The sequence below is a fragment of the Planococcus citri genome, chromosome 4 (genome assembly GCF_950023065.1).
Source record: "Planococcus citri chromosome 4, ihPlaCitr1.1, whole genome shotgun sequence".
Taxonomy (NCBI): domain Eukaryota; kingdom Metazoa; phylum Arthropoda; class Insecta; order Hemiptera; family Pseudococcidae; genus Planococcus; species Planococcus citri.
Genome location: NC_088680.1, coordinates 71,799,768 through 71,825,761, shown reverse-complemented (window position 1 = coordinate 71,825,761; position 25,994 = coordinate 71,799,768). Strand labels below are relative to the sequence as shown.

The 25,994-nt window shown below is 37.1% G+C and overlaps 1 protein-coding gene across 5 annotated transcripts in view; it reads left to right on the top strand.

Moving 5' to 3' along the window:
• The window catches only part of sv (shaven), a 119,723-nt gene extending 94,842 nt beyond the window's left edge, over positions 1–24,881 (top strand). For all 5 annotated transcript variants that reach the window (XM_065360173.1, XM_065360172.1, XM_065360174.1 and 2 more), the window contains 6 exons: positions 12,972–13,333; positions 19,401–19,498; positions 19,984–20,332; positions 20,423–20,653; positions 20,759–20,879; positions 24,389–24,881. In XM_065360173.1, coding sequence (XP_065216245.1) covers positions 12,972–13,333; positions 19,401–19,498; positions 19,984–20,332; positions 20,423–20,653; positions 20,759–20,877 — 1,159 coding nt within the window. In that variant the 3' untranslated portion in view covers positions 20,878–20,879; positions 24,389–24,881. The remainder of the gene's footprint in view (positions 1–12,971; positions 13,334–19,400; positions 19,499–19,983; positions 20,333–20,422; positions 20,654–20,758; positions 20,880–24,388) is intronic.
• The last annotated feature ends 1,113 nt before the right edge of the window (positions 24,882–25,994 follow it).

The following is a 25,994-nucleotide window of genomic DNA, read 5'->3' as shown; positions in this document are numbered from 1 at the left end:
CGTCAACGTGGCTTATACTCGTATACACAGTACCAAAACAAAATTATCGTTCCCTTTGGTTGACTAATGGCGACGTTATGGGTCTAAGTACTTTATTACGGTATCATCGAGGGAAAGATGAAAATTTTACGAGGGTGTCAAGGGTCCAGATTAAGGGTGATGTTTTCATTGCCTTAATAAAAGAATACACACTCTCGTATTACCGCTCGAATATGTTATCAAAGAGTATTTCTGCATAAGTACGAGTACATTACATTCGTAAAACTAGCGTACGTTTCAGCCCCTACCCTGCCCCTCTCTCACTCTCTCTTTTTATCAACCTTTTTTTTTGTTTTTTTACTTCAACAAAACTGTTGCGCGATTCATCTCATCGCAACTTACACCGTTGCGTTGGTTTTTTTCTCATTTTCTCGAAAATACCTATCTACTCGTACTTTCGAGTTAACAGTCTTTAGGGAAATATGATGGAGATGATTTTTGCCAATATTTCGGCGAGCGATACCTGCAGCTATATATACCTACTTATCGTATGTAAATAAGTACCTAAGAAATTTTTACCAAACCACCACACCAAGCCACGCCGAGGAATTTGCGAATAAAGGAACTACGAGAATACAAGACACAAGTATATATAGGAAGGTGTATTCTGCTCTGGCAAGCCAAGTCGTTTGTTCGCCGTCTAAAACTCTATTAAAGTTATAATAAGTTTAAGGCGAAAGAAGAACAAATGTTGTAACTTCTGCGCCAGGATTAATTTTATTCGCAACAATAAAATAGAAGTTAGCGCGGACTCGTAATAAAAGCTGCCAAGCTCGGCAACAAGAAAACAGAGAGGTCTCGAGTCCCTAGGGTGCACTTCTCTTAAAGTTCACCACTTTTGTTTTGTTACTTTCTCTATTTTTCGTACAATCTGCTCCACTAAAATTACTATATAATGACAGATCATTAAAATAACAACCGGATCGAGCGCCGAGTCGAGCGCCGCCGAGTGCCGAGGTTTCGTGCAAAACCCACACAAATATTCGCTAACGTACCTTATTGCTCGAATATATTATTATTTGTCGTTCGCGGATTCGTAGGGATTACCTACCTATCTTTTTTTTATTACTTCGAATACGAGCTGCCTGGAAAAGTCCTGCTTTTTTGCCGAAATTGGCAAAAAAGTTTTCGATTTTTTAGTCGAAATTGTCGGAGGACTTCTTATTTCTGGTTGAAATAGTCAGAAAGTCTCAATTTTTGTCAAAAAGGTTTTGTTTTCCTGAAATTGCCCAATACGAGTAGAAGTCCTGTTTTTTTCAAAATTGTAAAAAAATCCCATAAAAAGTCCTGCTTTCTGTCTTCCTGTTTTTTTTTACCAAACTTTTCGAAAAACGTCCCATTTTTTTTGCCAAATTTGCTAAAAAGTTCTGTTTTATTTTCTGAAATTGCCGAAATGGGACTTGTTTTTTTTTGCCAAAACTGTCAGAAAGTTCTGTTTACTGTCAAAAAATCATTTTTTTTCTTCGCCTAAACTACAATTAAAAGTACAATTTTTTTGTCGAGGTCAATTTTTAATTTTTGCAAGTTCTCTTTGGAAATAGGAACATTTTGACACAAAAAAATTCTGCCTCGAATAAATTTAAAGTCTGCCCTCTGCCAAATTAACCCCCGCTCCTCTCCTCCCCTCGCCTTGTATTTGATATCTGAAGCGAAGGATGAAGAAAATTGTAAAAATTGGCCAGGAATACCTGGAAAAATCACTTCTTCAAAAAAGTAGACACCTTGTAACGTGTACCCAGGTCCCAGACCCACATTTCCACAGCGTTCGCCGAAACAAACCGTATCATCGAATATAAAGCGTTGAAAAGAGAGAGAGAAAACACGAAAATGTGCCTAATGTATCGGAAATGGAGGACATTTCGAGCCTGCTGTCGGTACACAGCCCAGACACGCAGTTTCGCAGCTTCGCAGCCTCGTACTCGTATAGCCTGGCAAAGGCAAAGGCAAACCCGAAGAAAGACGCGCACAATCATTGAGTCATCATCATTTGGCGTTTCACTGAATCCGAGATTTCGTTAAATCGGCGGCAGGAAGAACAGTTTTACAAAAATAGAGTGCAGTTAATCAAATGGAAATGATATATAATGTAGCGTGTAGCGAACAAGGGGTCTCGCTATATTACCAGCGTGCTCGTAAGCCCAACTTGCGTTAGGGTGTGTGAAATGCGAAATTAACATAACAGGTTGCACTTTTTGCGCTCCTCCCTTATTCATTCCTCGTCGTCCTTTCCCCTTTCAGCCCTTTACCTCTGGTTGTTGTACCCCTCGAGTGGTAAACTACGTGTACGTACCTACGCCATACCATGTACTGTATTTCGCCAACTCGAGCGTTGGAAAGTGGAAATTCCATCAAATATTTCGGTGTTTTTTTTTGGTTCCTTTCAAAAGCTGCGCTTTCCAATTTAACCATACTTATTGAGATTACTTCGCTAGAACCAGCCAACGACAACACCCTGCAAAATGGCAAAAAAGCAGCGCAGCGGCAGAAATACGATGACATAAGGCGCGAAGTACACATTTATACGCCTAATCGGTTTTTTGCAACACAGCTTCGAAATATCATCGTATGGAGTAGGCCTACACAATATACGTACGAGTATTATTTACATCGACTCCAGCTCCAGCTCCAGCTCTGACTGGTGACTACATAGTCGCACCTCTCGGCTGTTATTTTCATTGACAATACGCGTTTGTATAAACGATAATCGTGTTACACCAAATGTTATCGTTGTTGTAAATCATTATAACCGATTGATTTCACACTTGACTGATTTAAAACGAAATGTTTCTTTCATCATTTCTCGACGAATGCATTTTTCATTAGACTGCAGTCCATAAAAATACGAGTACATTATACCGAATAATGGTCCGAAAATGTTTTGGAAATTTGCGCGTTGATATAGGCATAATGCATAAGAGACATGGAACGGGCGGAGAAAGGATTTTTATGTTGATGATGCATGAAAAATACATTTATGTAAAAGTGCAAAAATTGGTCCACAGAACTAGAAAAGGCAAAGAAAATCATTTATCTGAAAAAAAGTGGGCAGTTTGAAGCAATTTTTTTTTTGAAAAATAAGGGTTTATTTTTGCAGGGCCCGTACTCAATTCTTCCCCTCTCTCCCCTCCAAAAAAAGGTAACTTGTAATCAAGATGATTTGAAAAAGTACCTAACCAAACAGTGAACAAAAAAGTTACGAAGCGCGAAAAAAACATTTTAACCAGGGAAAAAATTACAACCCCCCCCCCCCCATAAAAATCAAACGCAACATGACGAATCGAAATGTTCTGATTTTAAAGTTTAAAACTTTTTGATAAAAAAAGAGACTTTTCGGCAATTTTTGGCAACAAAGTAAGACTTCCTCAATTTCAACTAAAGGAAGGGCTTTTTTTGTCAACTTTTGACAAAGAGGAGAGAGTTTTGAACAGTTTAAGAAAAAAACTAGGTAAGTACGACTTTTTGAAATTTTTTTGCAAAAAAAATATAATTTTTAGCAATATTGTTGAAAAGAAAAAATGCTTGACAATTTCCGACAAAAAATAAGATTTTGACAATTCAGCAGAAAGTAGTACTTCTTGGTTATTTCTATGGGTAAAAAAAAGTAAAACGTCCGGCATATGACAATAGGAGTAATTGCACCCCCTGAAGTCGTCTTCAGAGGGTGTTAAAATTGGAGTATAGAGTAAATTTCAGCTTTCCATCTCAATTTAATGAAATTTTGGGGAAATTTCAAGTTTCAAAAATCTGCTGGAGCCTTTAGGAATTTTCAAAAAAAACGCTGGAGGCTCCAAAACGACTTGAAATTTACCTGCAGTACTTTGTAACGTATTGAAATTAGTTTTTAGAATAAATTTTAGCTTTACAACTCCAATTTAATGGAATTTTGTGAGAATTTCGAGTTTCAAAATTCTGCTGGAGGCTCCAGAACTGCTCAAAACGGGTTTAAACCGTTTCCAATCGATTTGGCATGTCGAAAATAGGGTATATCCCAAATTTCAGCTTTCTTGGTCAATTTGGTAAAATTTTGATTTTTTCCTTCATTTTTGGCCTAAATTTGATTTTCAAAAATTCACCAAAAATCGAAAAACGCACTTTATATTACTTGAAATTTTGACAGGTGATAAATTTTTGCATGATCTTTCGATCTACCTCTGTATGGTTTGAAAAATTTTGTGCAAGTTCTATGTTGAAACGCAAAATCTGCGATTTCGGCTGACCTGTCAATCAAAATGGCCGCCATTTTGTATGTAAGGCCAACTTTTTTTTGGGCAAGTTTGCTTTAAAATGTTCCTTAGGATGTCCCCTTTAAGAAAAAAGTTGTCCCGGAGGATTGGCGGGGGGGGGGGGGTGCAATTACTCCTATTGTCATATGCCGGACTATTTTGGATTTGGATAATTTTTGAAAAATAAGTGAAAATAACCTATCAGCAATTTTTGTGTCAAAAAGCAAAAGTTCGGCGATTCCAACGAGAAGCAGTCGTTTTTGGGAATTAAATTATTGGCAAGAAATCATATCTATTTCTTCGCAATTATTTTCGATAAAGGAATGTAAAAAAGTAAGACGACACTATTTTCAATTTTGCTAAAAATGTGGAATTTTGAAAAAAAGAGAAACTTTTATGTCCTTAAAAAAACACAATTTTTAGAAATTTTGCTGATTTTGAAGTATCTAAGTATCGAGTACGAGACCTGTTTACGAGATATTTTGAGCTGAATTTGGAATATTCACCTCAAAAATGAGAGTAAAAAGATTATAGTGTCATTTGTATTTTTCCCAAAAGCCATCATTTTGGAAATACCAACTTCGATCAAAAATTGGAAAATTTTGCTTAATTGAACTATAGCTTCGCAACTTTATGGAGTATTTTATGGAAATTTCAACTTTCAAACATCTGCTGGAGGCTCCAGAACTGCTCAAAATCATTCGAGAAGCCGCGAAAATACGATATTATTTGATTACTTCCTATTTTTAGCTCGCGTCGTTATTTTAAAAAATTCACCAAAAATCGAAAAATGTAAGTACCTTATCATCTGAAATTCTGGCCAAAGATGTATTTTTGCTTGTTCTTGCAATTATTTAGTTTTGTTCGGTTCAAAAATGTTTGCTGTCAGTCGGGATACCTCCATTGTTAGTCAGGTATCAAAAAATTTGAAGCACATAGCCTGCCTTCCATCCAGTTTCAGAGCTTTTTGGAGCCTTCAACTGCATGGCCTCACATTTCTGATTCTGTTCAACGCACAGTTTTTGTACCTACGCCAATGATATACTCAATGTTACTTATACTCGCACTAAAAAAATCATTCATTTTTTTTTTTGGAAAGCTCCGGTGAAGTGGTCTAAATCGGGTAGGTGAAGGGACCGACCACTATTAATCTGTTGGATTTGCAACGATGATGAAAATTTCGCGCCTTATGCCACATACGGTCGTATCTCTATCTACAAATCAACTAATAAGCGAAATAGTCACGGGCATTTAGTCGGCCATCGGCTATTCGGGTACATATTGTTGAAAGTGGCGATAAAATTTTCCAAGATCTCTTAATACTATTACGGTTGATTTATATTGAATGGAAACCTTATTACACACTACAGTAGCAGCTAGCAGCACACAAACTGCAGATACATATAATGAGAAGGGACATTATATAACTCAATAATACCAACAAAACATTCTATTCATCGGGCAATAAAAAGATTGTACGGCGCGTTTTGATAATATATACGTATTTATCATCTCTCAACAGTCAACACTCTCGGTAGCTTCTTGGAATTCCAGCAACTGAACAGCAATCATTCATACAGAAGTAACTTTCTCACGAATAATAATCTACGTAGTAGGTAATTAAAAGGAATTTGCTTATATATTGGTTATCCAGCATACGAGTATAGTGGCGGAAATGCCAACGCCAACGTATAGGTATACCTAGTTAAAGCCAGGGAAGGCGAAGGAAGGACATCGATATAGCATATCCAATAACCATCGGTATCGTATAAAAAATGAATCCAAGTTGGCGTATTCATCAATCACCGTCTCATCGAATGTAAATTTTCGATGAAAGTTTAATTAATATCAACTCAATCATGGAGGAAATTTTAAGGGTTAGGTTGATGCTTTTTAGATGGGTTGCTATGCGGTCGCCGCCGTCCGCGTCAGCGTCAGCGCTTCTGCTGACTCGACTATACCAAGACCATTATGTCATTGTCGTTATATTCGTATATACTCGTATGTAGGCTGTAGGCCTACGAGTATTCTGCGTGCTAGATGTCGTACACGTGTCGGTACTTCCGTATTTACCGTAACTGCGGTCACGTGACGTCAAACTTGATCGTCATCCTTCCGGACGACGACAACGGTGGCGGCGGCGGCGACATCGACAGCGCGATGCTTTTGTCAGCCGCAGATTTTCCTACAACTTCGAACTCGGCTTCGTACATACGAGTATCGTTATAATAATATTTTATCGTAGTAAAACAACGAAAATTGCCCCAATTCTTGGCCATGGCGCTTGGGTGGTCAAGTCGACGCAAAAACCCTTCAAAATACCATCAATGTAGGTACAGTGGCTTCGCGATTAGCGAAAAACCTCAATAAGTGCAATAGAAACCTTTTTCCCTTCATCTTCAAAATGATTTTACATAGGTAAGTGAAACATGATTTGATGAGAAAAAAGTTGAGGCCTGCTAAAACTCCTTTTTTTTCATCTTTTTGCACCGTAAATTTCTCCACATGGTGACGCCACTGATATCTATACTTACCTCCATAGCCTTCATCTATTCGAGTACACAGGGAGCCTAAAAAGTATTGGCACACCTCGTCAAAAATAATAATGACTTTTTTTGCTGTCTGAAAATGAAATTTCCTATAAAATAATAATTTTATTTTTTTTCTCAATCATCTCAAAATTTGATCCAATGATCCCGTAACGTCAATTTGAAAAAATGTCGATTTTTGATAAAATGTGCCAATACTTTTTGCACCTACTGTAGGTATTGCAACTATATATTATACCCTTATACATTGTACATTTTATAGAGTAAATTCGTTCAATATAATACACTTCTGCAGCATTCATCGTATAGTCACTCGAATAGGCATACCCATTCTTCAAGGTACTCGGAATCAATGAAATGCACTGCGCGATTGTGAAAGGTTAAACGTGAAAACGAGATAAATAGGTATAATGTTGTTTATATAGAAAACGAGCAGGAGCAGTGATTCCAAGTAGACTTTATATAAGCATCGACGATGTCATTCGCGAGTCAGATACTCGTATACACAGAACAGAAAATAGAATAGAACAACACAACACTATACGTACACCGCCAAAGGTCATCCCCATGATAATTCACAATAGCTTATTATAATACGTTTAGAAAGAAGAAGAGGGTTCTTTTTCAATAGCAGCTGTTTCAATCAAGTGAGTTTGACCAGCATTTCACGAAAATCATATACGAGTACAATACCACTCGACGATTTACGCGTCATTTTTATCAACTTGCAACTCAAAATCGGATTACATCGCTATTAAAATTATTAGCTTCTAAGCGTTTCGAATGATTAAATCGCTCGCAAATGCGTCGAAACATCGAGCCATTGTTGCGTTAACACGTTTCCTTGTACGCCAAGTGCGAACCTCTTCGTATCAATTTTTTCAGCGACGACGATCAAATTCTACGAGCGATTAATTCGTCTTTTTTCCCCACACAAATGTTATTTTTACTAATAAAATGCTGCACACAAAACCAGCGTGTGAAAATGTCCCACAACATATCTACACGTAAAAACACGCCGAGCTAGGATTTAAAAAAAACGATTACCTAAATGAATTTTGTACAATTTGAAAAAAAAAATCAATATTTAGGTACCTACTCTATACCTACGTAATCGAGTAAATCTTCGCACACTCGATTCGAAAATACCCACTGGGTATCCAGTCATTGAAAAAAACATTGGGACGGAAAATGTTTTCGGGAAATAAGGCTCCATTTAATAACCCTCGCAAAGGAACCGTATAAATGGAGCGCTTCCTGCTTGGAAAAAACACAACCTTTGGGAAATTACAAGCGAATGGAACACCGACCGCAGAGGAAATTTATCAATTTCGCAACGAATAAGCGACGATGTGATTTCATTTTTACAGCAATTCGTTCGGAATATTTTCCTCGTATACAAACGAATCCAGCCAGCGTTATTTTTTATAGGGGAAAAAAATTCTTGTTCGGGTACTCGCAATTTATCAAGGTCCAGATGGTCCAGATAGTCCAGCATATGACAATAGGAGTGACAACTTTTTTCTTAAAGGTGGCATCGTAAGGAACATCTTAAAGCAAACTTGCCCAAAAAGAAGTTGGCCTTACTTACAAAATGGCGGCCATTTTGATTGACAGGTCAGCCGAAATCGCAGTTTTTGCGTTTCAACATAGCACTTGCACGAAATTTTTCAAACTTTACAAACGTAGATCGAAAGATCATGCAAAAATTCATCACCTGTCAAAATTTCAAGCGCTAAAGTGCGTTTTTCGATTTTTGGTGAATTTTTGAAAATCCAATTTAGGCCAAAAATGAGGGGAAAAATCAAAATTTTACCAAATTGACCAAGAAAGCTGAAATTTGGGATATACCCTATTTTCGACATGCCAAATCGATTGGAAACGGTTTCAACACGTTTTGAGCAGGTCTGGAGTCAGCAGATTTTTGAAACTCCAAAATTCCCTCAAAATTCCATGAAATTGGTGGAGTTGTAAAGCTGAAATTTATTCTGAAAACTAAATTCAATACGCTACGAAGTACTGCAGGTGAATTTCAGGTCTTTTGGAGCCTCCAGCGACTTTTTGAAAATTCCTGAAGCCTCCAGCAGATTTTTGAAACTTTAAATTTTCACAAAATTTCATCCAAAATGGAGATGGAAATCTGAAATTTACTCTACACTCCAATTTTAACCCCCTCTAAAGACGACTCCAGCTGGGTTCAAGTCATTTTAGAGCTTCCAGCGACTTTTTTGAAAATTACTGGAGCCTCTAGTAGTTTTTTGAAACTGGAAATTTCCCCAACATTAATTTATCAAATGGAGTTGGCAAGCTGAAATTTACTTGGCAGACTACATGGTAGTTTCAAATGGTTTTGAAGCTTCCAGCTACTTTTAGGAAATTTCAATTTTCCAAAAAAAACGCCATACAACCGTTCAAAAAGTCGCTGGAGGCTCCAAAACGACTTGAAATCCACCAGCAGTCAACTTCGTAGCGTATTGAAATTAGTTTGCAGAATGAATTTCGACTCTCCATCTTAGTTTGATGAAATTTTGGGGAAATTTCAAGTTTTAAAAATCTACTGGAGGCTCCAGTAATTTTCAAAAAAAGTCGCTGGAGGCTCTAAAATGACTCGAACCCACCTCAAGTCCTCTTCAGAGGGTGTCAAAATTCGAGTGTAGAGTAAATTTCAGCTTTCCATCTCCATTTGATGAAATGTTGAGAAATTTAAAGTTTCAAAAATCTGCTGGAGGCTCCAAAACGACTTGAAATTCAGCTTCAGTACTTCGTAGCGTATTGAAATTAGTTTTTAGAATAAATTTTAGCTTTACAACTCGAATTTGATGGAATTTTGTGGGAATTTCGAGTTTCAAAAATCTGCTGGAGGCTCCAGAACTGCTCAAAACGGGTTGAAACCGTTTCCAATCGATTTGGCATGTCGAAAATGGGGTATATTTCAAATTTCAGTTTTCTTGGTCAATTTGGTAAAACTTCGATTGTTTCCCTCATTTTTGGTCTGAATTCGATTTTCAAAAATTCACCAAAAATCGAAAAACGCACTTTAGCACTTAAAATTTTGGCAGGTGATAAATTTTTGCATGATCTTTCGATCTACCTTTGTAAAGTTTGAAAAAGTTCGTGCAAGTCCTATGTTGGAACGCAAAATCTGCGATTTCGGGTGACCTGTCAATCAAAATTGCCGCCATTTTGTAAGTAAGGCGAACTTTTTTCGGGCAAGTTTGCTTTAAAATGTTTCTTAGGATGTCCCCTTCAAGAAAAAAGTTGTCCCGGACGATCAGCGGGGGGGGGGGGGGCGGGGCAATTACTCGTATTGTCATATGCCAGACTAAGAGTGCCTCGAGAGATAGTGCCTCCTTCTCTCGTGCCAGTAATTTTCTTCGACTTTCTCGTATTTTTGTTTTTGGCCATTTGAACGAGGAGAAGAGAGAAAAATTGACCTGAAAAGTTGTCGATTTTCTAGCATCCGTTTTCATCTAGTAAATCGAATGTTTACAAACAAGATCAATTTGTTATTTTTTACATTAAAGTTTTTAAAAAATTGTTCCAAATTGGGTTCTAATGCCGAAAGTTCAACATCTCTGCTTTTCCCAACAATGAAAAAACATCAAAATCACACCACCTGAATGGCCGAGTCTTCCTGGATTGATCCTCAACATCGAGACACCCGACGACACAACGCAACAACTTCATCAACGACGTATATACGAGTACATAATCACAATCAGGATTTAATCTACCCTCGAAGCCTATTACAAAGATTACTATCAATTCGAAAATGATTATTAAATTACACCTGTTGATAGGTCGCGTGACCGAACGTCGCGGTCGACGGGCGGCTCCCGGCTTCAACTCCTTCCGACAAACGCGTGATCGTTTATTTGTTTATTCGTCGTATTCGATTATCATTTATCGGGTGCAAAGCGCAATACGTAAATGTGTCGAAATATTTGACGAGCGAGCCTTACGATCAACAAATTAACAAAATTAAATTTCGCATTTCCTAGACAGAAAAAATTGAAAATCGTTTATTCTTTATCCATTCGATTTCAAATTACAAGCTTAAAACGAACGGCGGCGTTTCGGCGCGGCGAGGATGTAAAAAGATAGACGAACCATTCGAGTGTTACGGCGGAGAATTGCCGCACAACACACCAAAGTGTTGCATAGTTTAAGTATACCTAAGTATGGAGTAAATTGGAGTAAACCTATGTAAATTTCACGCTAGTGATTTTCTTCTCCGTAGGTATAGGTACAGCGAGTCGAAATACACTGCGCTAACTCCCATAAATACGAGAATACCTTTAGTATCCATTCACCCAGTCCCACTCGACAGTTTTCATTCACATTTTACGAGTACAATAAATTCGTCATTTATACTAAATCTACCTATCAACGCGAAGCGAAATCAACAAATTGTTTATCGTTTGTATAGCACGATACCGAATAGCGAGCGCCATCGCCATCTTCTCAATGTACCTAATTTCACCATTCTCAATCAAAATTTACCATACATCAGCACCCAGCACCCCGCATCTTCTTATTCCACGTCATTTCGTATTTACGGCGCAACTTAGGCAAAATTATTAACGTCAGGAATCAGGATTGCATAGCGAGTTTCACACAAGGCGTCCACGCCCGATTTCACTACTGCACGAACGAGTGTTGTGTTTCAATTCTCGTTTGCTTCAAATATTCAAATTTAGAACAAGTTCAATGGATGAAGGAAATTTTTCACGCTAAGAGGGGTAAGGAGCCTCTTTCGGTCAAAATGCAAAATGCAAAAAAAAGTCAAATATCGAGTGACATATCGTTCCACAATTCTCAAGTGTGCTGAATACGAATAACAACTCATTTATTTGATTCGAACCTTTCAATGCCCCCCTACTGGTTCACCAATAAAAGAATCAAAAAATTGTAATAAAAACTGAAAAAATTGGGGAGAGGGAAGAGGGAATGAAATTAGACGAAAAAAGCTTTCAAGAAATTTTGTAAAAAAAACTAGGACTTTGGTGTGGGAAACTTTAAAACAAAAAGAGGGCTTTTTAGACAGGTAAAGGAAAAATCAATGCTTTTTGGACGATTTGGTAAAAAAAAATAAAAACACTGGCAATTCTGACTAGACAGTTTTGGCAACAACTGGATTTTTTTGGACAATTTTGGCAAAAATTGGTACTTTTTGACCATTTTACTAAAAATAGACGTTTCTTTACTATTTTGCCAAAAGTTGACGCTCTTTGACATTTCTCTCCAAAAAATTAACATTTTTTGACTCGGGCAAATTTGACAAAAAATAAAAAAGAAACAGAAACAGAACCTACGAGCCCGTTTTGCAAAAAAATCAAGACTTTCATTCGGTAATTTTAGAACAAAAAGAGGACCTTTTCGAACAGATAAGGCGAAAATTAATTTTTTGGATATTTGTGGGCGGGGAGACGGTACAGAAAATTAGGAACTTGCAATTTTGAGTCAAAAAAAAACATGCCAATTCGTAAATTTTTTCAATAAAAAATTGTGCCCTGTCTTGGTTCACTTCATCAAACAATTCTTTAAAAAAATGATCGAATTCGATCTTTCATTTACAATTTAGAACCTGCGTAGCTAGCTGTTGAAACAGCAGAACAAAATACGAGAAGAAAATCTGGCAATCTCAGTTTTTTCCCCACACGAATAAAATGACGCTCGGTTCGAGTACGAGTATTTCAACCAGCAGTATAGGTAAAAATATACGTAAAACACGAAAACATGTACACTCGTGTACATATAAAGTCGAGCTGTAGATAATTTTCGAGCTTTCGCCGGCATCGATTTTGCATTGGCCGGCGAGTTTGTGTAACTCGGACGTAGTTTCGCGTAGTTTTGCGAGTTTTTCAGACATTACAAGAGAAAAACTTTTAGTATCGTTTCGCATGGTTGCATTGTCTTGCAATAGTACTACATACTACGAAACCTCGCGCGTAAACCTTTGCAACGTCGAAAAGGAGGAAAAATCTCGCTATATACGTAAGAAAGAACCAAGTATACTAAAAAAGGGGAGGCGATGAGGGCGAAAAAGCAGGGGTGCCCACGCACACCACGATCGACTCGTATTCGAATATTTTCTTTCCACTTACTTACTTACGTATACACGTCTTTTAACCGATGTGTATTGGAATTTTTGTTGCAGGATTGTTCGAAATAAAGCTGCCGAAAAAGCTAAACACGTTCACCAGCAACAGCAATCTCAAAACAACAACAACAGTAACAACAGCAATGGCACCGGGGGCCATGGAGCAGTGATTCAACCAGCCTCTAGTACTCCGAGTCATTTACCAAATGCTCAGCATACGAACCAGCAGCAGCCGAGTCCGGTTTCCGTGATAACCCACGTATCCTCGAGTCAGCACGACAGATACAGTATAAATGGCATCTTGGGAATACCGCAGAGCGATCCGAATGGCAGTAAAAGAAAACGTGACTTGGATCATCATCACAACCATCATCATCATCACCATCACCACCATCATGATCATCAGTTCCCTCATTCAGGTACCAACATTTACCTACACCTCGTTTATTCTTATTCGGTGAAAAGCCTTTCCTCAACTCATATGTACCCTCCGCATTTTTAGACTTTTTAACGAATTTTTGAAAATTGAAAATGCTGTTTCAAAGGGCGCTTTGCAAACTTCTTTCATCGAATATAAAATTCTTTCGAGCAAAGTGAACCAAAATTTTAATAATTCCTTCAATTTTTCTTCCATACATCCATCAATAACTATAGTTTTGAGCTATTCTGGAGCCTCCAACGATTTTTGAATCGATCTAGCTTGGTTTCGCTTCGTTCAAATTAGAGGATGCCACTTCCAAAAGTTCCCTCGCTCGTAAGAAAAATACGTTTACCACCAACAAAAAAAAGCCACGCTATCGTTCCAATTTTTCATTTTTTCCAAACTTGTCTCCGCGTCGTGTTGAAATAGCGATGGCGGACACGCTTATGAAAGTTGGCTGTTCGTATTGTATGCGATAGGCTACGAGTATAGTACGTAATATGTACGTATAATGCGCATATCGCATACCACTCAAGTAACAGGTAAAGGCGCCCTCCGTATCCCTGTGCCCCTGCCCTGTGCGTTGCCCGGAACCCTTATATATTTATACATATTTTTACGCTTCTAAAATCGCAAACGTTATTCCTATTGTTACCTAGCAACGGTTCATTTCACCCTCTTATACACTGCGGGCGGGTTGTTTTACCAAAAGAGACAAAAATAAGCCTCTCCTATCGCTTCATACCGATGCGATGTACTGCTACGGTATTTTTGTACGTACCAACCCCAACCCCCACCGCGTGTTTCGTATTCATTTTCAAGTCGACGTCGACGCCGACGCCAACGCCAAAGTCGAGCTTCCCGGTCAAATGTCCCGTAAACTTTTACCACCTTCGCCCCCGCTGATTCTTCTTTTTTTCCAGTAGTAGTACCGCAACGACGGGCATATCTTCGAGCTTAATATTAAAAGTTGTACTCGCGGTAGGCGGAAATTTTCGCTTTCATTAGGGGTATTTTTCAAAAAAAAAAAAAAAAAACCGCGCGTCAAGAATCCAGTTTATCTACGCCCATAAAAATACGCGAGTTTTTAACGCAGAAGTGGAACGGCTCTCTATTTAATGTGCTCTTTTATTTTCATTTTCAATTGGCAGCCGCACACGTAACGAACGTCCGTCCATATCTATTTGTATTTGAATAGCAACAGCGGCGTATGTTGACATGTTGTCAAAACCATCAACAATGGTGGCATTTTCATTCGCAATGACTGACATGGGAGGTGGATACTCGCATTTATAGCTTAATGCTATAGGGTGTACCTTTATACCTTTTACAAATACCATTAGAGCAGCGAAATGGCCTGTTTTTCGAGTTCATTCGCAAGCTCATCAACAAATGAAAACATCAATTGGCTAAAATTTTGACTTAATCACGCGCAATATGTATTTTCGATCGATTAAAACCACCCTCGTACTTATCTAAATCGATTCAAAACAGTTTTGAACTGTTTTGGACATTTCTGAAGCCTCCCGAAGTTTTTTCCAAAGTCGAAATTTCTCCCAATCAAGTTAGAAATCTAAAATTTAGTTATTAGGTACCTATCTTAATTTCTTAATTTCGACAAACTCGTACTTAACCGATTGAAGTCGGTTTCAAGCAATCCTAAAGCCTCCAGCTATATTTTGAAGATTTAAGATTTTCACAAAATGCCATAGAAACTATCCGAATCAACTTTAGTACATTTTTTCGAAAACTCAACACCCACTGGAGGCTCCAGAATGGCTTGAAATCATCCCCCTTGCGACTCAGCAAGTTGAAATTGTAGTATAAAGTAAATTTTAGCGTTCCTACTTCACTGGGTAAAATTTTATGGAAATTTCGAAAATTTTCTGGAGGCTCCAGAACTACTCAATACGAATCGAAACCGTTTCCAATCGATTTAGCAGGTCGAAAACAGAGCACACATCAAATTCCAGTGTTTTAAGTCAATTTGGTGACATTTTAATTTTTTTTTCGTATCTTTAATCCAAATTTGGTTTTTAAAATTTCACCAAAAATTGAAAAATGAACTTAAGCACCTAAAAAAATCAAGATTTTTGCAATATGTGGCAACATGCAGAGAATTCACTATTTCTGGCAAAAAGCCAAACTTCTGAAAGTTTCAACAAAAGAACGATAAAAAAAAGTGGCACATTAGCTGACTGCAAAACAGTAAGATTTTCAGAAATTTTTGGCAAAGAAATAAGACTTTTTTTACAATTTTTGAAAAAGGTGAGCCTTTTTGTTATTTTTGGCAGAAAACAATCGGCAATATTTACCAATTTTGCTGAAAAGCAGAAATTTTTGACAGTAAATTTGCAAAATGCAAGGGTGACAATTCTAACAAAAAACAGGAATTTTAGGGAATTAATTGCAAAAGGTGGTGCTTTTTAGAAATTTTTGACAAAAAAACTCAACTCTTGGGTAAATTTAAAAAAAAAAAACTCGGAAGCACTTTTACTCTAAAATGTGACTTTAACAAAAAAGTGGCATTTTTTTTGTAATTTTTGTCCAAAGTATCATTTTTGACAAAAAAAAAAGTTCAATTTGAAAACTAGTGGAGGCAAATAAGAAAAGAAAAAAACATTTTTGGCTACCCAAGCTTTTATGATGAAAAATTGTCAGGGGTGGTCCCCTGAATAATTCCTGAGAACTACCACCCCACAGACCCCCGGCTAATTTTTTTATGGGGGGTTGAACCCCCCCAAAATGGGTTTTTTGCAGTTTTATCCTCAGGAGTTGATTTTGCGTAGAAAATAGCTTTAGTTTTGAGTTCTACGTCAAATTTCCGATCTATAGATATATCAACTGTCTTTCTACCCCTAAGGGGGATGGAGCTGGAACCATTCGAATGTGAGGGGTTTTCTAAAAAACCCCAAAAATGCTATCGGCGCATAAGAGGGGTTAAATTACCGCCGAGAGCGTTCGGGTTGATACTAGCATGGAAAGTGGGTACTATCGAGAAACTACCACGTGAAAAATTTCAGATCCACACCACCTCCCCTTTTTGGGGAACCCCCCTTTTCTGAAATTTCAATATCACTTTTCTCAGCCCCATTTCAACCGATTTTGAAAATTTTTCAGTATGTAATGTATACCCTATACCCTTGGTAGGTATCCCCACAAAAATTTTCAACCACCTCCCCTCGTATTTACTCCTCAAAACGGCGTAAAATGTGTCTTTGCGAGGTTTGGGGGTAAAATGGGAATTTTGGGGAAAATAACTAGATATTAATAAGTAGGGTGTCGTTGTCTTATGATTCGATACTGCTGAGCACGAATATGACGTCAGATTTTTTGCTAGACTCATCTAGCCCTTTCCAAAGCACTTAGACCCCTCAATTTTTACTATTGTTAAAAAACATAGAATAAGTTTAAAAACGCTATTTTGAGGGGTAAATATGAGGGGAGGTGGTTGAAAATTTTTGTGGGGATACCTACCAAGGGTATACATTACATACTGAAAAATTTTCAAAATCGGTTGAAATGGGGCTGAGAAAAGTGATATTGAAATTTCAGAAAAGGGGGGTTCCCCAAAAAGGGGAGGTGGTGTGGATCTGAAATTTTTCACGTGGTAGTTTCTCGATAGTACCCACTTTCCATGCTAGTATCAACCCGAACGCTCTCGGCGGTAATTTAACCCCTCTTATGCGCCGATAGCATTTTTGGGGTTTTTTAGAAAACCCCTCACATTCGAATGGTTCCAGCTCCATCCCCCTTAGGGGTAGAAAGACAGTTGATATATCTATAGATCGGAAATTTGACGTAGAACTCAAAACTAAAGCTATTTTCTACGCAAAATCAACTCCTGAGGATAAAACTGCAAAAAACCCATTTTGGGGGGGTTCAACCCCCCATAAAAAAATTAGCCGGGGGTCTGTGGGGTGGTAGTTCTCAGGAATTATTCAGGGGACCACCCCTGACAATTTTTCATCATAAAAGCTTGGGTAGCCAAAAATGTTTTTTTTATTCAAATATTATGCTAATTTGCCTACACTAAACCCTCAATTTTTGGGACAAAAGTCAGATTTTTCAGCAATTTTGCTAAAAAGCGAGATGATTTGTCAATTTTTTGCAAAAAATAAGACTTTACATTTCAGTAAAAAGAAAAACCTTTTAGGAAATTATTGGCAGACAAGCAATATTTTTTCGCAATTATTGTTGAAAAGGTGATACTTTCTTCTATTTTTTGCAGTTTTTGACAATTACTGCCAAAAAGCGAGATTTTTCGGATTGGGGGGGGGTGAGCTCTTTTGAAACTTTTAGCGGGGAAACTACAATTTTTAGAAATTTTTAGTAAGAAATGAGGCTTTTTGACAACATCTTAAAATGCAGAATTTGTTACTGTTTTTGGTAAAAAGCGAGACATTTTTTCTTGTTTCCTTTACAAAGTATGATTCAAAATCTAGATCTGAAAAAATTGAATTTAGGAAAATTTTTGAAAAATGTAACTTTAGCAACCAAAATTTTACAAAAAGTAACCGACTAAGTAACCTATAGTAATTCAAAGAGTAACCAAGTACGAGCCCTGGACTTCACTGGGGAGAAGGGGATTCAAAAAACATCAAAGAAATTTTGGATTCAACAATTTTTTCGGTTAAAAAGATTGAACAGATAACCTGAAGACAGAAGAGATCTCTGGAATTCACAGTGAGTTGTGTTGGTAAATGAGGGGTGGGGGGGGGGGGGTTAAAATGACCAAAATTTTGAAAATCAGTATCTATGTACTTCATCCTTTTCATATTTTTGAAAACTTAATCCCACTTCCCCAGCTCATTCTGAGCCTCGAGTATGATTTTGGAAAAATAATACATCGACCAGGTGTTTGACCCGACCAGATACGATACCATTTCAAAATAATCAGTCACCAGATATACCCTACGACCTACACTGCTCTCTCATAAAGTCATCGAACGATTCGCAAAATACTACGTATGGTTGTATGCACATTGTAAGCAGAAGCACCATGGACAGTGATATTTCACCAATGACACGTTTGAAAAAGCACATCATCTCCTTCTACTCGAACGCACACCCCACACCATATGCGAGAAGAGTGATTAGTATCTGAACAAGGGTGTCGCAGTACTCGTTGTACCATAAGCTTATGAAATTATATCGCAGTCTTTTTATTAATTGTATGTAAAAGCACGACGACGAGGACGACGATTGAGGAGAGCCCTGTTGCGTCTGTGGAAAAACTACCATCGAGAGATGTAAAAGGCTGCGCGCTGCGGTAACTGGTAAAATGTTAGAAAAACAATTTAGGTTAATCGAAAAGGGAATTGTTATCGCGAGCAGTAGGTTAAAAACTTGAAAGCAATAGCAATAGCAATAGTAATACCGATACCGGAGCAACGGTGTTTAGTGGCTCTGTGTATAATAAAATGATGTCAGAAATGAGTGTCCCTCGAGCAATAGCCCCATCATGGCGACTGATTACCGAACCCCTTGTATACTCGAGGGAATATCGCTATTCCTCATCCTCTATATACGTTTACGTACTATACTCGTGCATATACTCCTATGTGTAAGTTTACTCGTACTATCGTATCATAAAATTAAAACCAAAGCACTCGCAGTTGTTTGTTTGCTCTCGATTCGCAACAGATTGTTACTATTCGACGACAATGTTATAGATAAAAATGTCCTAACGTGACATTTAATACTGTCCTATCCTTTTTATTTCGGCGATGTGTTTTTTTCTTCTCTCTCCTATATATAGGTATACTCTATATACTATTACTCGTGCCATTCGATGTTTTGTTTTGTTTTGTTTTTTTATACACGTCCTTTTTTCCCTTCATCGTTTTAATGTAACGTATTTCTTCAGATTTTATTGCTTAATTTATTTTAATGAGAATCGCCCAGCCTAGCCCAACGCCCTTAGCCCTTATACCTACACGTAGGGAAGAAAAATGCCAAATCGCGCAGGAGTTACGATGCGAATGCGATGGCCTTTTATGCGAATGTTCATTGTTCGAGTTTAAATTCACACGATGAGTTTTCTCCTTTTTTTGTTGTTACAGATGAGAATCGAGATCTAAATGGTCAAAGTTTGGACGAAGATGTGAAACGAATAAGGCATCCTCACTATAACGGAGATCAACTTTACGCTAATGTATCGGTGAGTTGTAGTTTCATTTTCATTTACTCAAATTACCACGATAGTCCAGGAAAATTAGCTGAAAGAATAGTGTTAAGAGAGAAAACTGAATTTTGGTAAACTAATCCATTTTTGAAAATTATTTGTCAAATGAAACTTATTCTACGGGAAATTCCCTATCAGATGAGTATTTTAGTGATTCTGATTACACTTGCCCAGAGGGGGGGGGTGGGTAGAGCTATAAATAGTCAGTTTCATTTGACAATTTTTCCGCTAGGATCAATATTTGAGGAGTTACAGGCAAAAAATCAAATGGAGGGGGGGGGCTTGGAACCACAATAGGGAAGAACGCTCACCATAGACGCAAAAGGACATCCCAGATTCGTGTTTAGAATATAAAAAGGGACCAATATTACGTACAAAAATGCAGCTTTCTACCTCAATTTATAAAAAAAGTTTTTTTTCCTCAATCACAACGTGCGAATAAATTCGATAATTTGTTGCAGCTATGGCCTAGCAAATGGTGCATCAAAGACGAACACAAACTATTCTCGGAACTGGGTCCGAACGTAGTGGGTGGCTCAGCTCCTCCGTACTTCGACACTCAGAGCGGCGGTTTCATCGCTCATTCAGCTCCAACGCCTCCGGATCTGTACGACACGATATCGCAAACTCCGCATAGTACGACGTCGAATGCAACCGGTCCTATAGGCACGACTTCGGTTACAGCCGTTTCCTCTCTGGGAGCAGCTCCTTTGACTGCGATTACGATGCAAGAAATTCATAAGTTGAGTCCGGCTACGGATTTGGAATCGTCGCAACTTTCGCCCAATAATCATTCTCATTATAATAATGGTAAGTGCTCCAGTCTTGAATACTTACGTACGTATGTATAAGGTAAATAGGTACTCATTGTTGATACATGTACGTATTTTGGCTTTGCAGAGAATGGAGGCGGTGTAACTTTCAATGGAGAAAATGGTACCGGACAATCGCCGGGATTGCCGTTATCTCTGTCCACCGATCCAACGACTCCGTCCGGCCAAGCCGGATCAACGGATACCTCCAGTTTAACGGTGCTGCAGCCGGCTAATAATAATAACGTGGCGACCGCCGCAGCTGCCGCTTATACGCCTCCTACATTGTTACCTGGCTTTGCGACCCATTACACTTCGGGTAAGTGATTTTAAATGGCAAAATATCAAAGGCTAGTCTGACTATATGGCCATCGATGGATGTATCAGCAATCAGCTTCAACTATACGTAACAATTTTTTTTCAGGAGGTTCAACTGAATACAGTACCGCGTACAATTCACCTTACATTCAGTACTCTGCGACGCCTTATTCGAATTACGGTTACTCGGCAGCATCCGGAGGAGGAGGTCTTCTCAGCAAGTAACGGTAAATATTGCATTTTTCTAGAAATTCATTTGATTTCCGTATTCCAAATCGGTCGCATAATCGAACATCCGTTATCTAAAATCGATTGGGAATGATCGATAACGACCTTCGATCATTCCCGAATTTATCGTTGAACTCGATTATCAAAATATTACAATCGCAAAATTATATTCAAACCAACAAAATTTCTTCTATTCTCCCGAAAAAACATTCGTATTCCATGAATACATCATTAACAAGGGAACCTCTTGAGGTGTCCGCCTCCGATTTGAATGGGACCGCGGTTTTTGGAAAAAGAATGTTCTAAAACCCCAAATCCAAATTTTCAGCTGCCCTAGTTCATTTTTCGATTTTTGGCGAATTTTTGAAAATCCAAAATTGACTATGTATTTTGGCGATTTATGCTTTTTTTAAAAAAAGTACGTACTTGATCAGTAAAAATGTTAAAAATAAGTCCTTAAACTGATATTAACCCCCCAAATCCAAATTTTGCCATTTCCAGCCATTCTGGAGCCTCCAGTGTGATTTTTCAAATTCTCCAGAATTTTCAATTTGCTCCAGAATGCTTGAATATGAAGTTGGGCAGTTAAAAATCTAGTTGTGTGTTATACTCGACCTGTTTAACGAATTTATCCACATTTGAGCCGATTCTGGAGCGGACACCTCAAGAGTGGTTTTTTGACCAGCTTTTTTTCAAAATAAAAATATTCAAAAATCAAAAATTTCCCATTTGCGAGAAAATTTTCGAAATTTGCGCGAATCGCAGTATTTCGTCATGAACTAACCCCACGAGGGCGAATTTCGCCATTTCCAGCTATTCTGGAGGCTCCAGCGCGATTTTTCTATTTCTCCAGAATTTTCAATTTGCTCCAGAAGGCGTAAATATGAAGTTGGGCAGCTAAAAATCGAGTTTTGTGTTATACTCGAACTGTTTAACAAATTTATTCACATTTGAGCCGATTCTGGAGGGGACAGCTCAGGAGTGGGGTTTTGAGCAGCTTTTTTAATAATAAAAATGTCCAAAAATTAAAGGGAGGCACAAGAAAGGCTGGAAATGGCGAAATTCGCTCTCGTGTGGTTCATTAATGACAAAATACAACGATTCGCGCAAATTTCAAAAATTTTCTCACAAACGAGGAATTTTTCGTTTTTGGATACATATTTTTATTTTGAAAAAAAGCTGGTCAAAAAACCACTCTTGAGGTGTCTCTTCCAGAATCGGCTCAAGTGTGAATAAATTCGTTAAAAAGTTCGAGCATAACACACAACTCGATTTTTAGCTGCTCAACTTCATATTCACGCATTCTGGAGCAAATTGAAAATTCTGGAGAAATTGAAAAATCGCACTGGAGCCTCCAGAATAGCTGGAAATGGCGAAATTCGCCCTCGTGGGGTTAGATCATGACAAAATACTGCGATCCGCGCAAATTTCAAAAATTTCCTCGCAAACGGTAAAGTTTTAATCATTTTGGATTTCTTATGAAAAAAGTTGGTCAAAAACCACTCTTGAGGTGTCCCTCTAAAAATCAACTCAAATGTGGATAAACTCGTTAAACAGATCGAGTATAACACACAACTCGATTTTTAGCTACCCAACTTCATATTCACGCATTCTGGAGCAAATTGAAAATTCTGGAGAAATTGAAAAATCGCACTGGAGGCTCCTGAATGGCTGGAAATGGCGAAATTTGGATTTGGGGGGTTAATATCAGTTTTAGGACTTATGTATTTTGAACATTTTACAGACCAAGTACGTACTTTTTTTAAAAAAAGCATAAATCACCAAAATAGTCAATTTTGGATTTTCAAAAATTCGCCAAAAATCGAGAAATGAACTTGGGCAGCTGAAAATTTGGATTTGGGGGGTTCGGAACATGCTCTTTCCAAAAACGGCGGTCCCGTTCAAATCGGAGGCGGACACCTCAAGAGGTTCCCTTGTAAGCATTTTTCAAAATTAATGATTCAATTGAGATACAGAAAGCGAAAATTTTTTGATTCTGCCTCTTCGATAACCCCACTGGTTTCCAAAATTTTTTATTTTCAAAAACTTGCCAAATTTCGGGGCTGCAATTTGTTAATCTGAACAAAAAATCCTAGAGGCGTACATCTCATATCTATGATATTTACAACCAGGCCTTCTTTTGTATGTAAATGCTTTTTTGGGGGCACGCTAATTCTCGGAAGTTGTCAGTCAGCAATTTTTTTGCACTCCTCATCCCCCCCCCAACCCCCAACCCCAAATATCCAAAAAGAATTGAATTTCGCCGTATCTGTTTTTTAAAAAAAGTCCTCTTTCTGTTCCAAAATAATTACCAAACAAAAGTCCTGTTTTTTTTGCCAAACTTGCTCATAAAGTTCTGATTCTTTTTTTTGTTTCTAAATTTGTTCAAGTGAAACATTGTTTATTTGTGGGGGGGGGGGGGTATTGAAAAGCGTCAATTTTTGGAAAAATAGTCATGAAGTGTCCATTTTGAGTAAAATAGTCAAAAAGGACAGTTTTAGTTAAAATTTTCCAACAAATTCTGTTTTTGCTAAAATTGTCAAAAAATTCCCCGTTTTTAGTCAAAATCATTGTCAGAGAGTGTCAATTTTTGGCGAGTTGACGAAAATTTGTTATATTTTTCTGTCAAAATTCTCAGGAAGTTGTGATGAAATCAGTCAAATGGTTGTAATTTTTGCCAAAACATTCTTAAATAATTGATTCTTCCCTTCTCTGTCTGAAAAAGTCCTTTTTTTGTTTCAAAGTTTGCCATACAAAAGTCCTGTTTTTAACAACATTTCTTGAAAGTTTTTTTTTGTCAAATTTCATCCTCCCAATTCTTTAATTTTTTTCCGTTTTTATGACAATTTTCTGATATTTTTGAAATTTTTTGGGGTAATTTTGTATAAGATTTCGAATTTTGAGCCCTCAAGGAGAAGGAATTTTCTCCATTTCCTAACATGAAGAAACTACAAAAAAATTGAACAAAATCGAAGGTCCTATGCCCACACAACCGAGCTGATTTCATCGAGAATAGACTCGAACCAAATTTTTGAAATTAGTGGTGGGGGAGGGGGTCGAATCGGAATTTTCTTTTCACCGATACGCAGCACAGATCAATTTCTCGATTAAAAGCACAATCGACTTAAAAATGTCTCAAGACAAACGGTTCAAACCAACGAAATGATTCAAATTGAATACCGAACCGTGGAAAATAATCGAGTTCGATTCATTTTTACAGCATTGGCGTTGTTTGAAAAATTTTGTAATCGACGAGTAATAAATTAATGGCTGGCGCCGCGGCAACGGTGTTAATTTTGTTAATTGTAGTACCTCTACCTACAACACTTAAACTTATCCGCGTTTCGATCGCAATACCTACTTCGCTCTTTTCATTTACGTAATTTTAGTTACGAAATTCACTTTTGTCGCGTAGCTCGAGAATCGAGTCGGGCTAACGATGCCCCATATTATCAATTAACCTTTATTATTATATATTATATGTATTAATTGTATTATATCGTTACAGATTTCGACTTTAATTACAATCGCAACGGTAAAAAGAAGCCACAACGACAATGAATCGTACGAAAGCACTTTTTAAAACCAGACGTGAATTAAAGCACGGAATCAGCGTTCGAATCTTCAAAATCCTCGCAGGCTGTTTATAATACCTACATACAAATAGAAAACCAAAAAAACAAAAAAGCGAAAAAAAAACACAAAAAAACGAATTTTTTCCTATTATATCATTTTTAATTTTTTGTCGCGTATGTACTTTGACTCTGCCCTTTCTCTCTTTTTCTCTCTATCTCTCTATATTTTTCCTCTTTCTTGTCGTATATTGTAATGTTTTTTTTTTCATCGTTAGTATCGAGTTCTCCATCACTTTTACTTGTCACCAAATTTTCCTTTCGTATTGTAAATTTTCAATGTGCTCCCCTCCCCTCTATTACTCTTTTCCCTCTTTTTTTTCATTTTTAAGATATGTAAAAATCAAAAAATTATATTATTACTTTAAATTTATACTTTTTCATTCGTCCTCGAACGTTTAAATTGATTATCTATATTTCGTAGGTATCTACTACTACCATTTACCAACAATCCTATTTATAACGATAAAAAGAATTTTTTGTTTAGAAAAAATATCGCAGTTTTGTTTTAGAAAATAATGTAAGGTACCTACTTGAATTCTATACCCACGAAAACCTCCATTTTGAAGGGAAAATACTCTTACAAAAAAGTTGACAACTTGAGTAGAAGTAGAAATAGGTAAGGATAACGTTGTGAAAAATTAATCTCTAAGCCAAAGAATTTCGTATTCGAGTTCCCAAGTACAAATTTTGGAAACTTGAAAAAACTAAACCAAAGAACACGTCATCCGAAATATTACTTTACAATTAATATGTAATAATTTCATAAAAAATACCGAATTCTTACCTAACCCCTTGAGAGGGTGAATTTTTTCAGTTTATCATAGGTACCTACCTAACTATTTACATTTTGCTTCTTTAATCGCAAAAAGTACCTATTCGAGAATCGAGATCCTTCCAGATTTTAGAAAATCTGTCTATACAATTCTCTGTGGGGAAAAAAAAAGGGATTCTTTATTCAACTGCCAAACCACTCAAATTAAAATTTTATCGTCATATCATTGTAAAACAATCTATACCGCAGCCTTCGTCCGGTATTTCTTCGAAAGTTCCTATACGTAGAAGAGAAGGAAAAAGATGTAGACTTTTAGAACACGTTACCTATGAAAAGGAATTTATATTAATATCATGGGACAAGTTGAAATTTTTTTCTCACTATTTTGTAAGTTTCTATTGTTATTGATAATATTAATTTGTAAAGTACCTGTAAGTATGCTCTTTTTTTTTCTTCATTATAATTTTGTTTTTTTTTCTCTTCTCTTTTTTAAAAAAAAAAAATTCAATTCATTACAACAGATTTTTATTTATTTTTTTGTACATTCTACAACTGTGTGATATTTTATTTATTTAAATAAAAATCGATGTTATTTAATATTTAAGTAAGAATTTATAATCTATCCTGTTGTTTTAATACGGATACCTGTTTAATTATACATTTTCTCATCACGATTAAAAATGTGGATCAAGTAACGATGTTCTTTT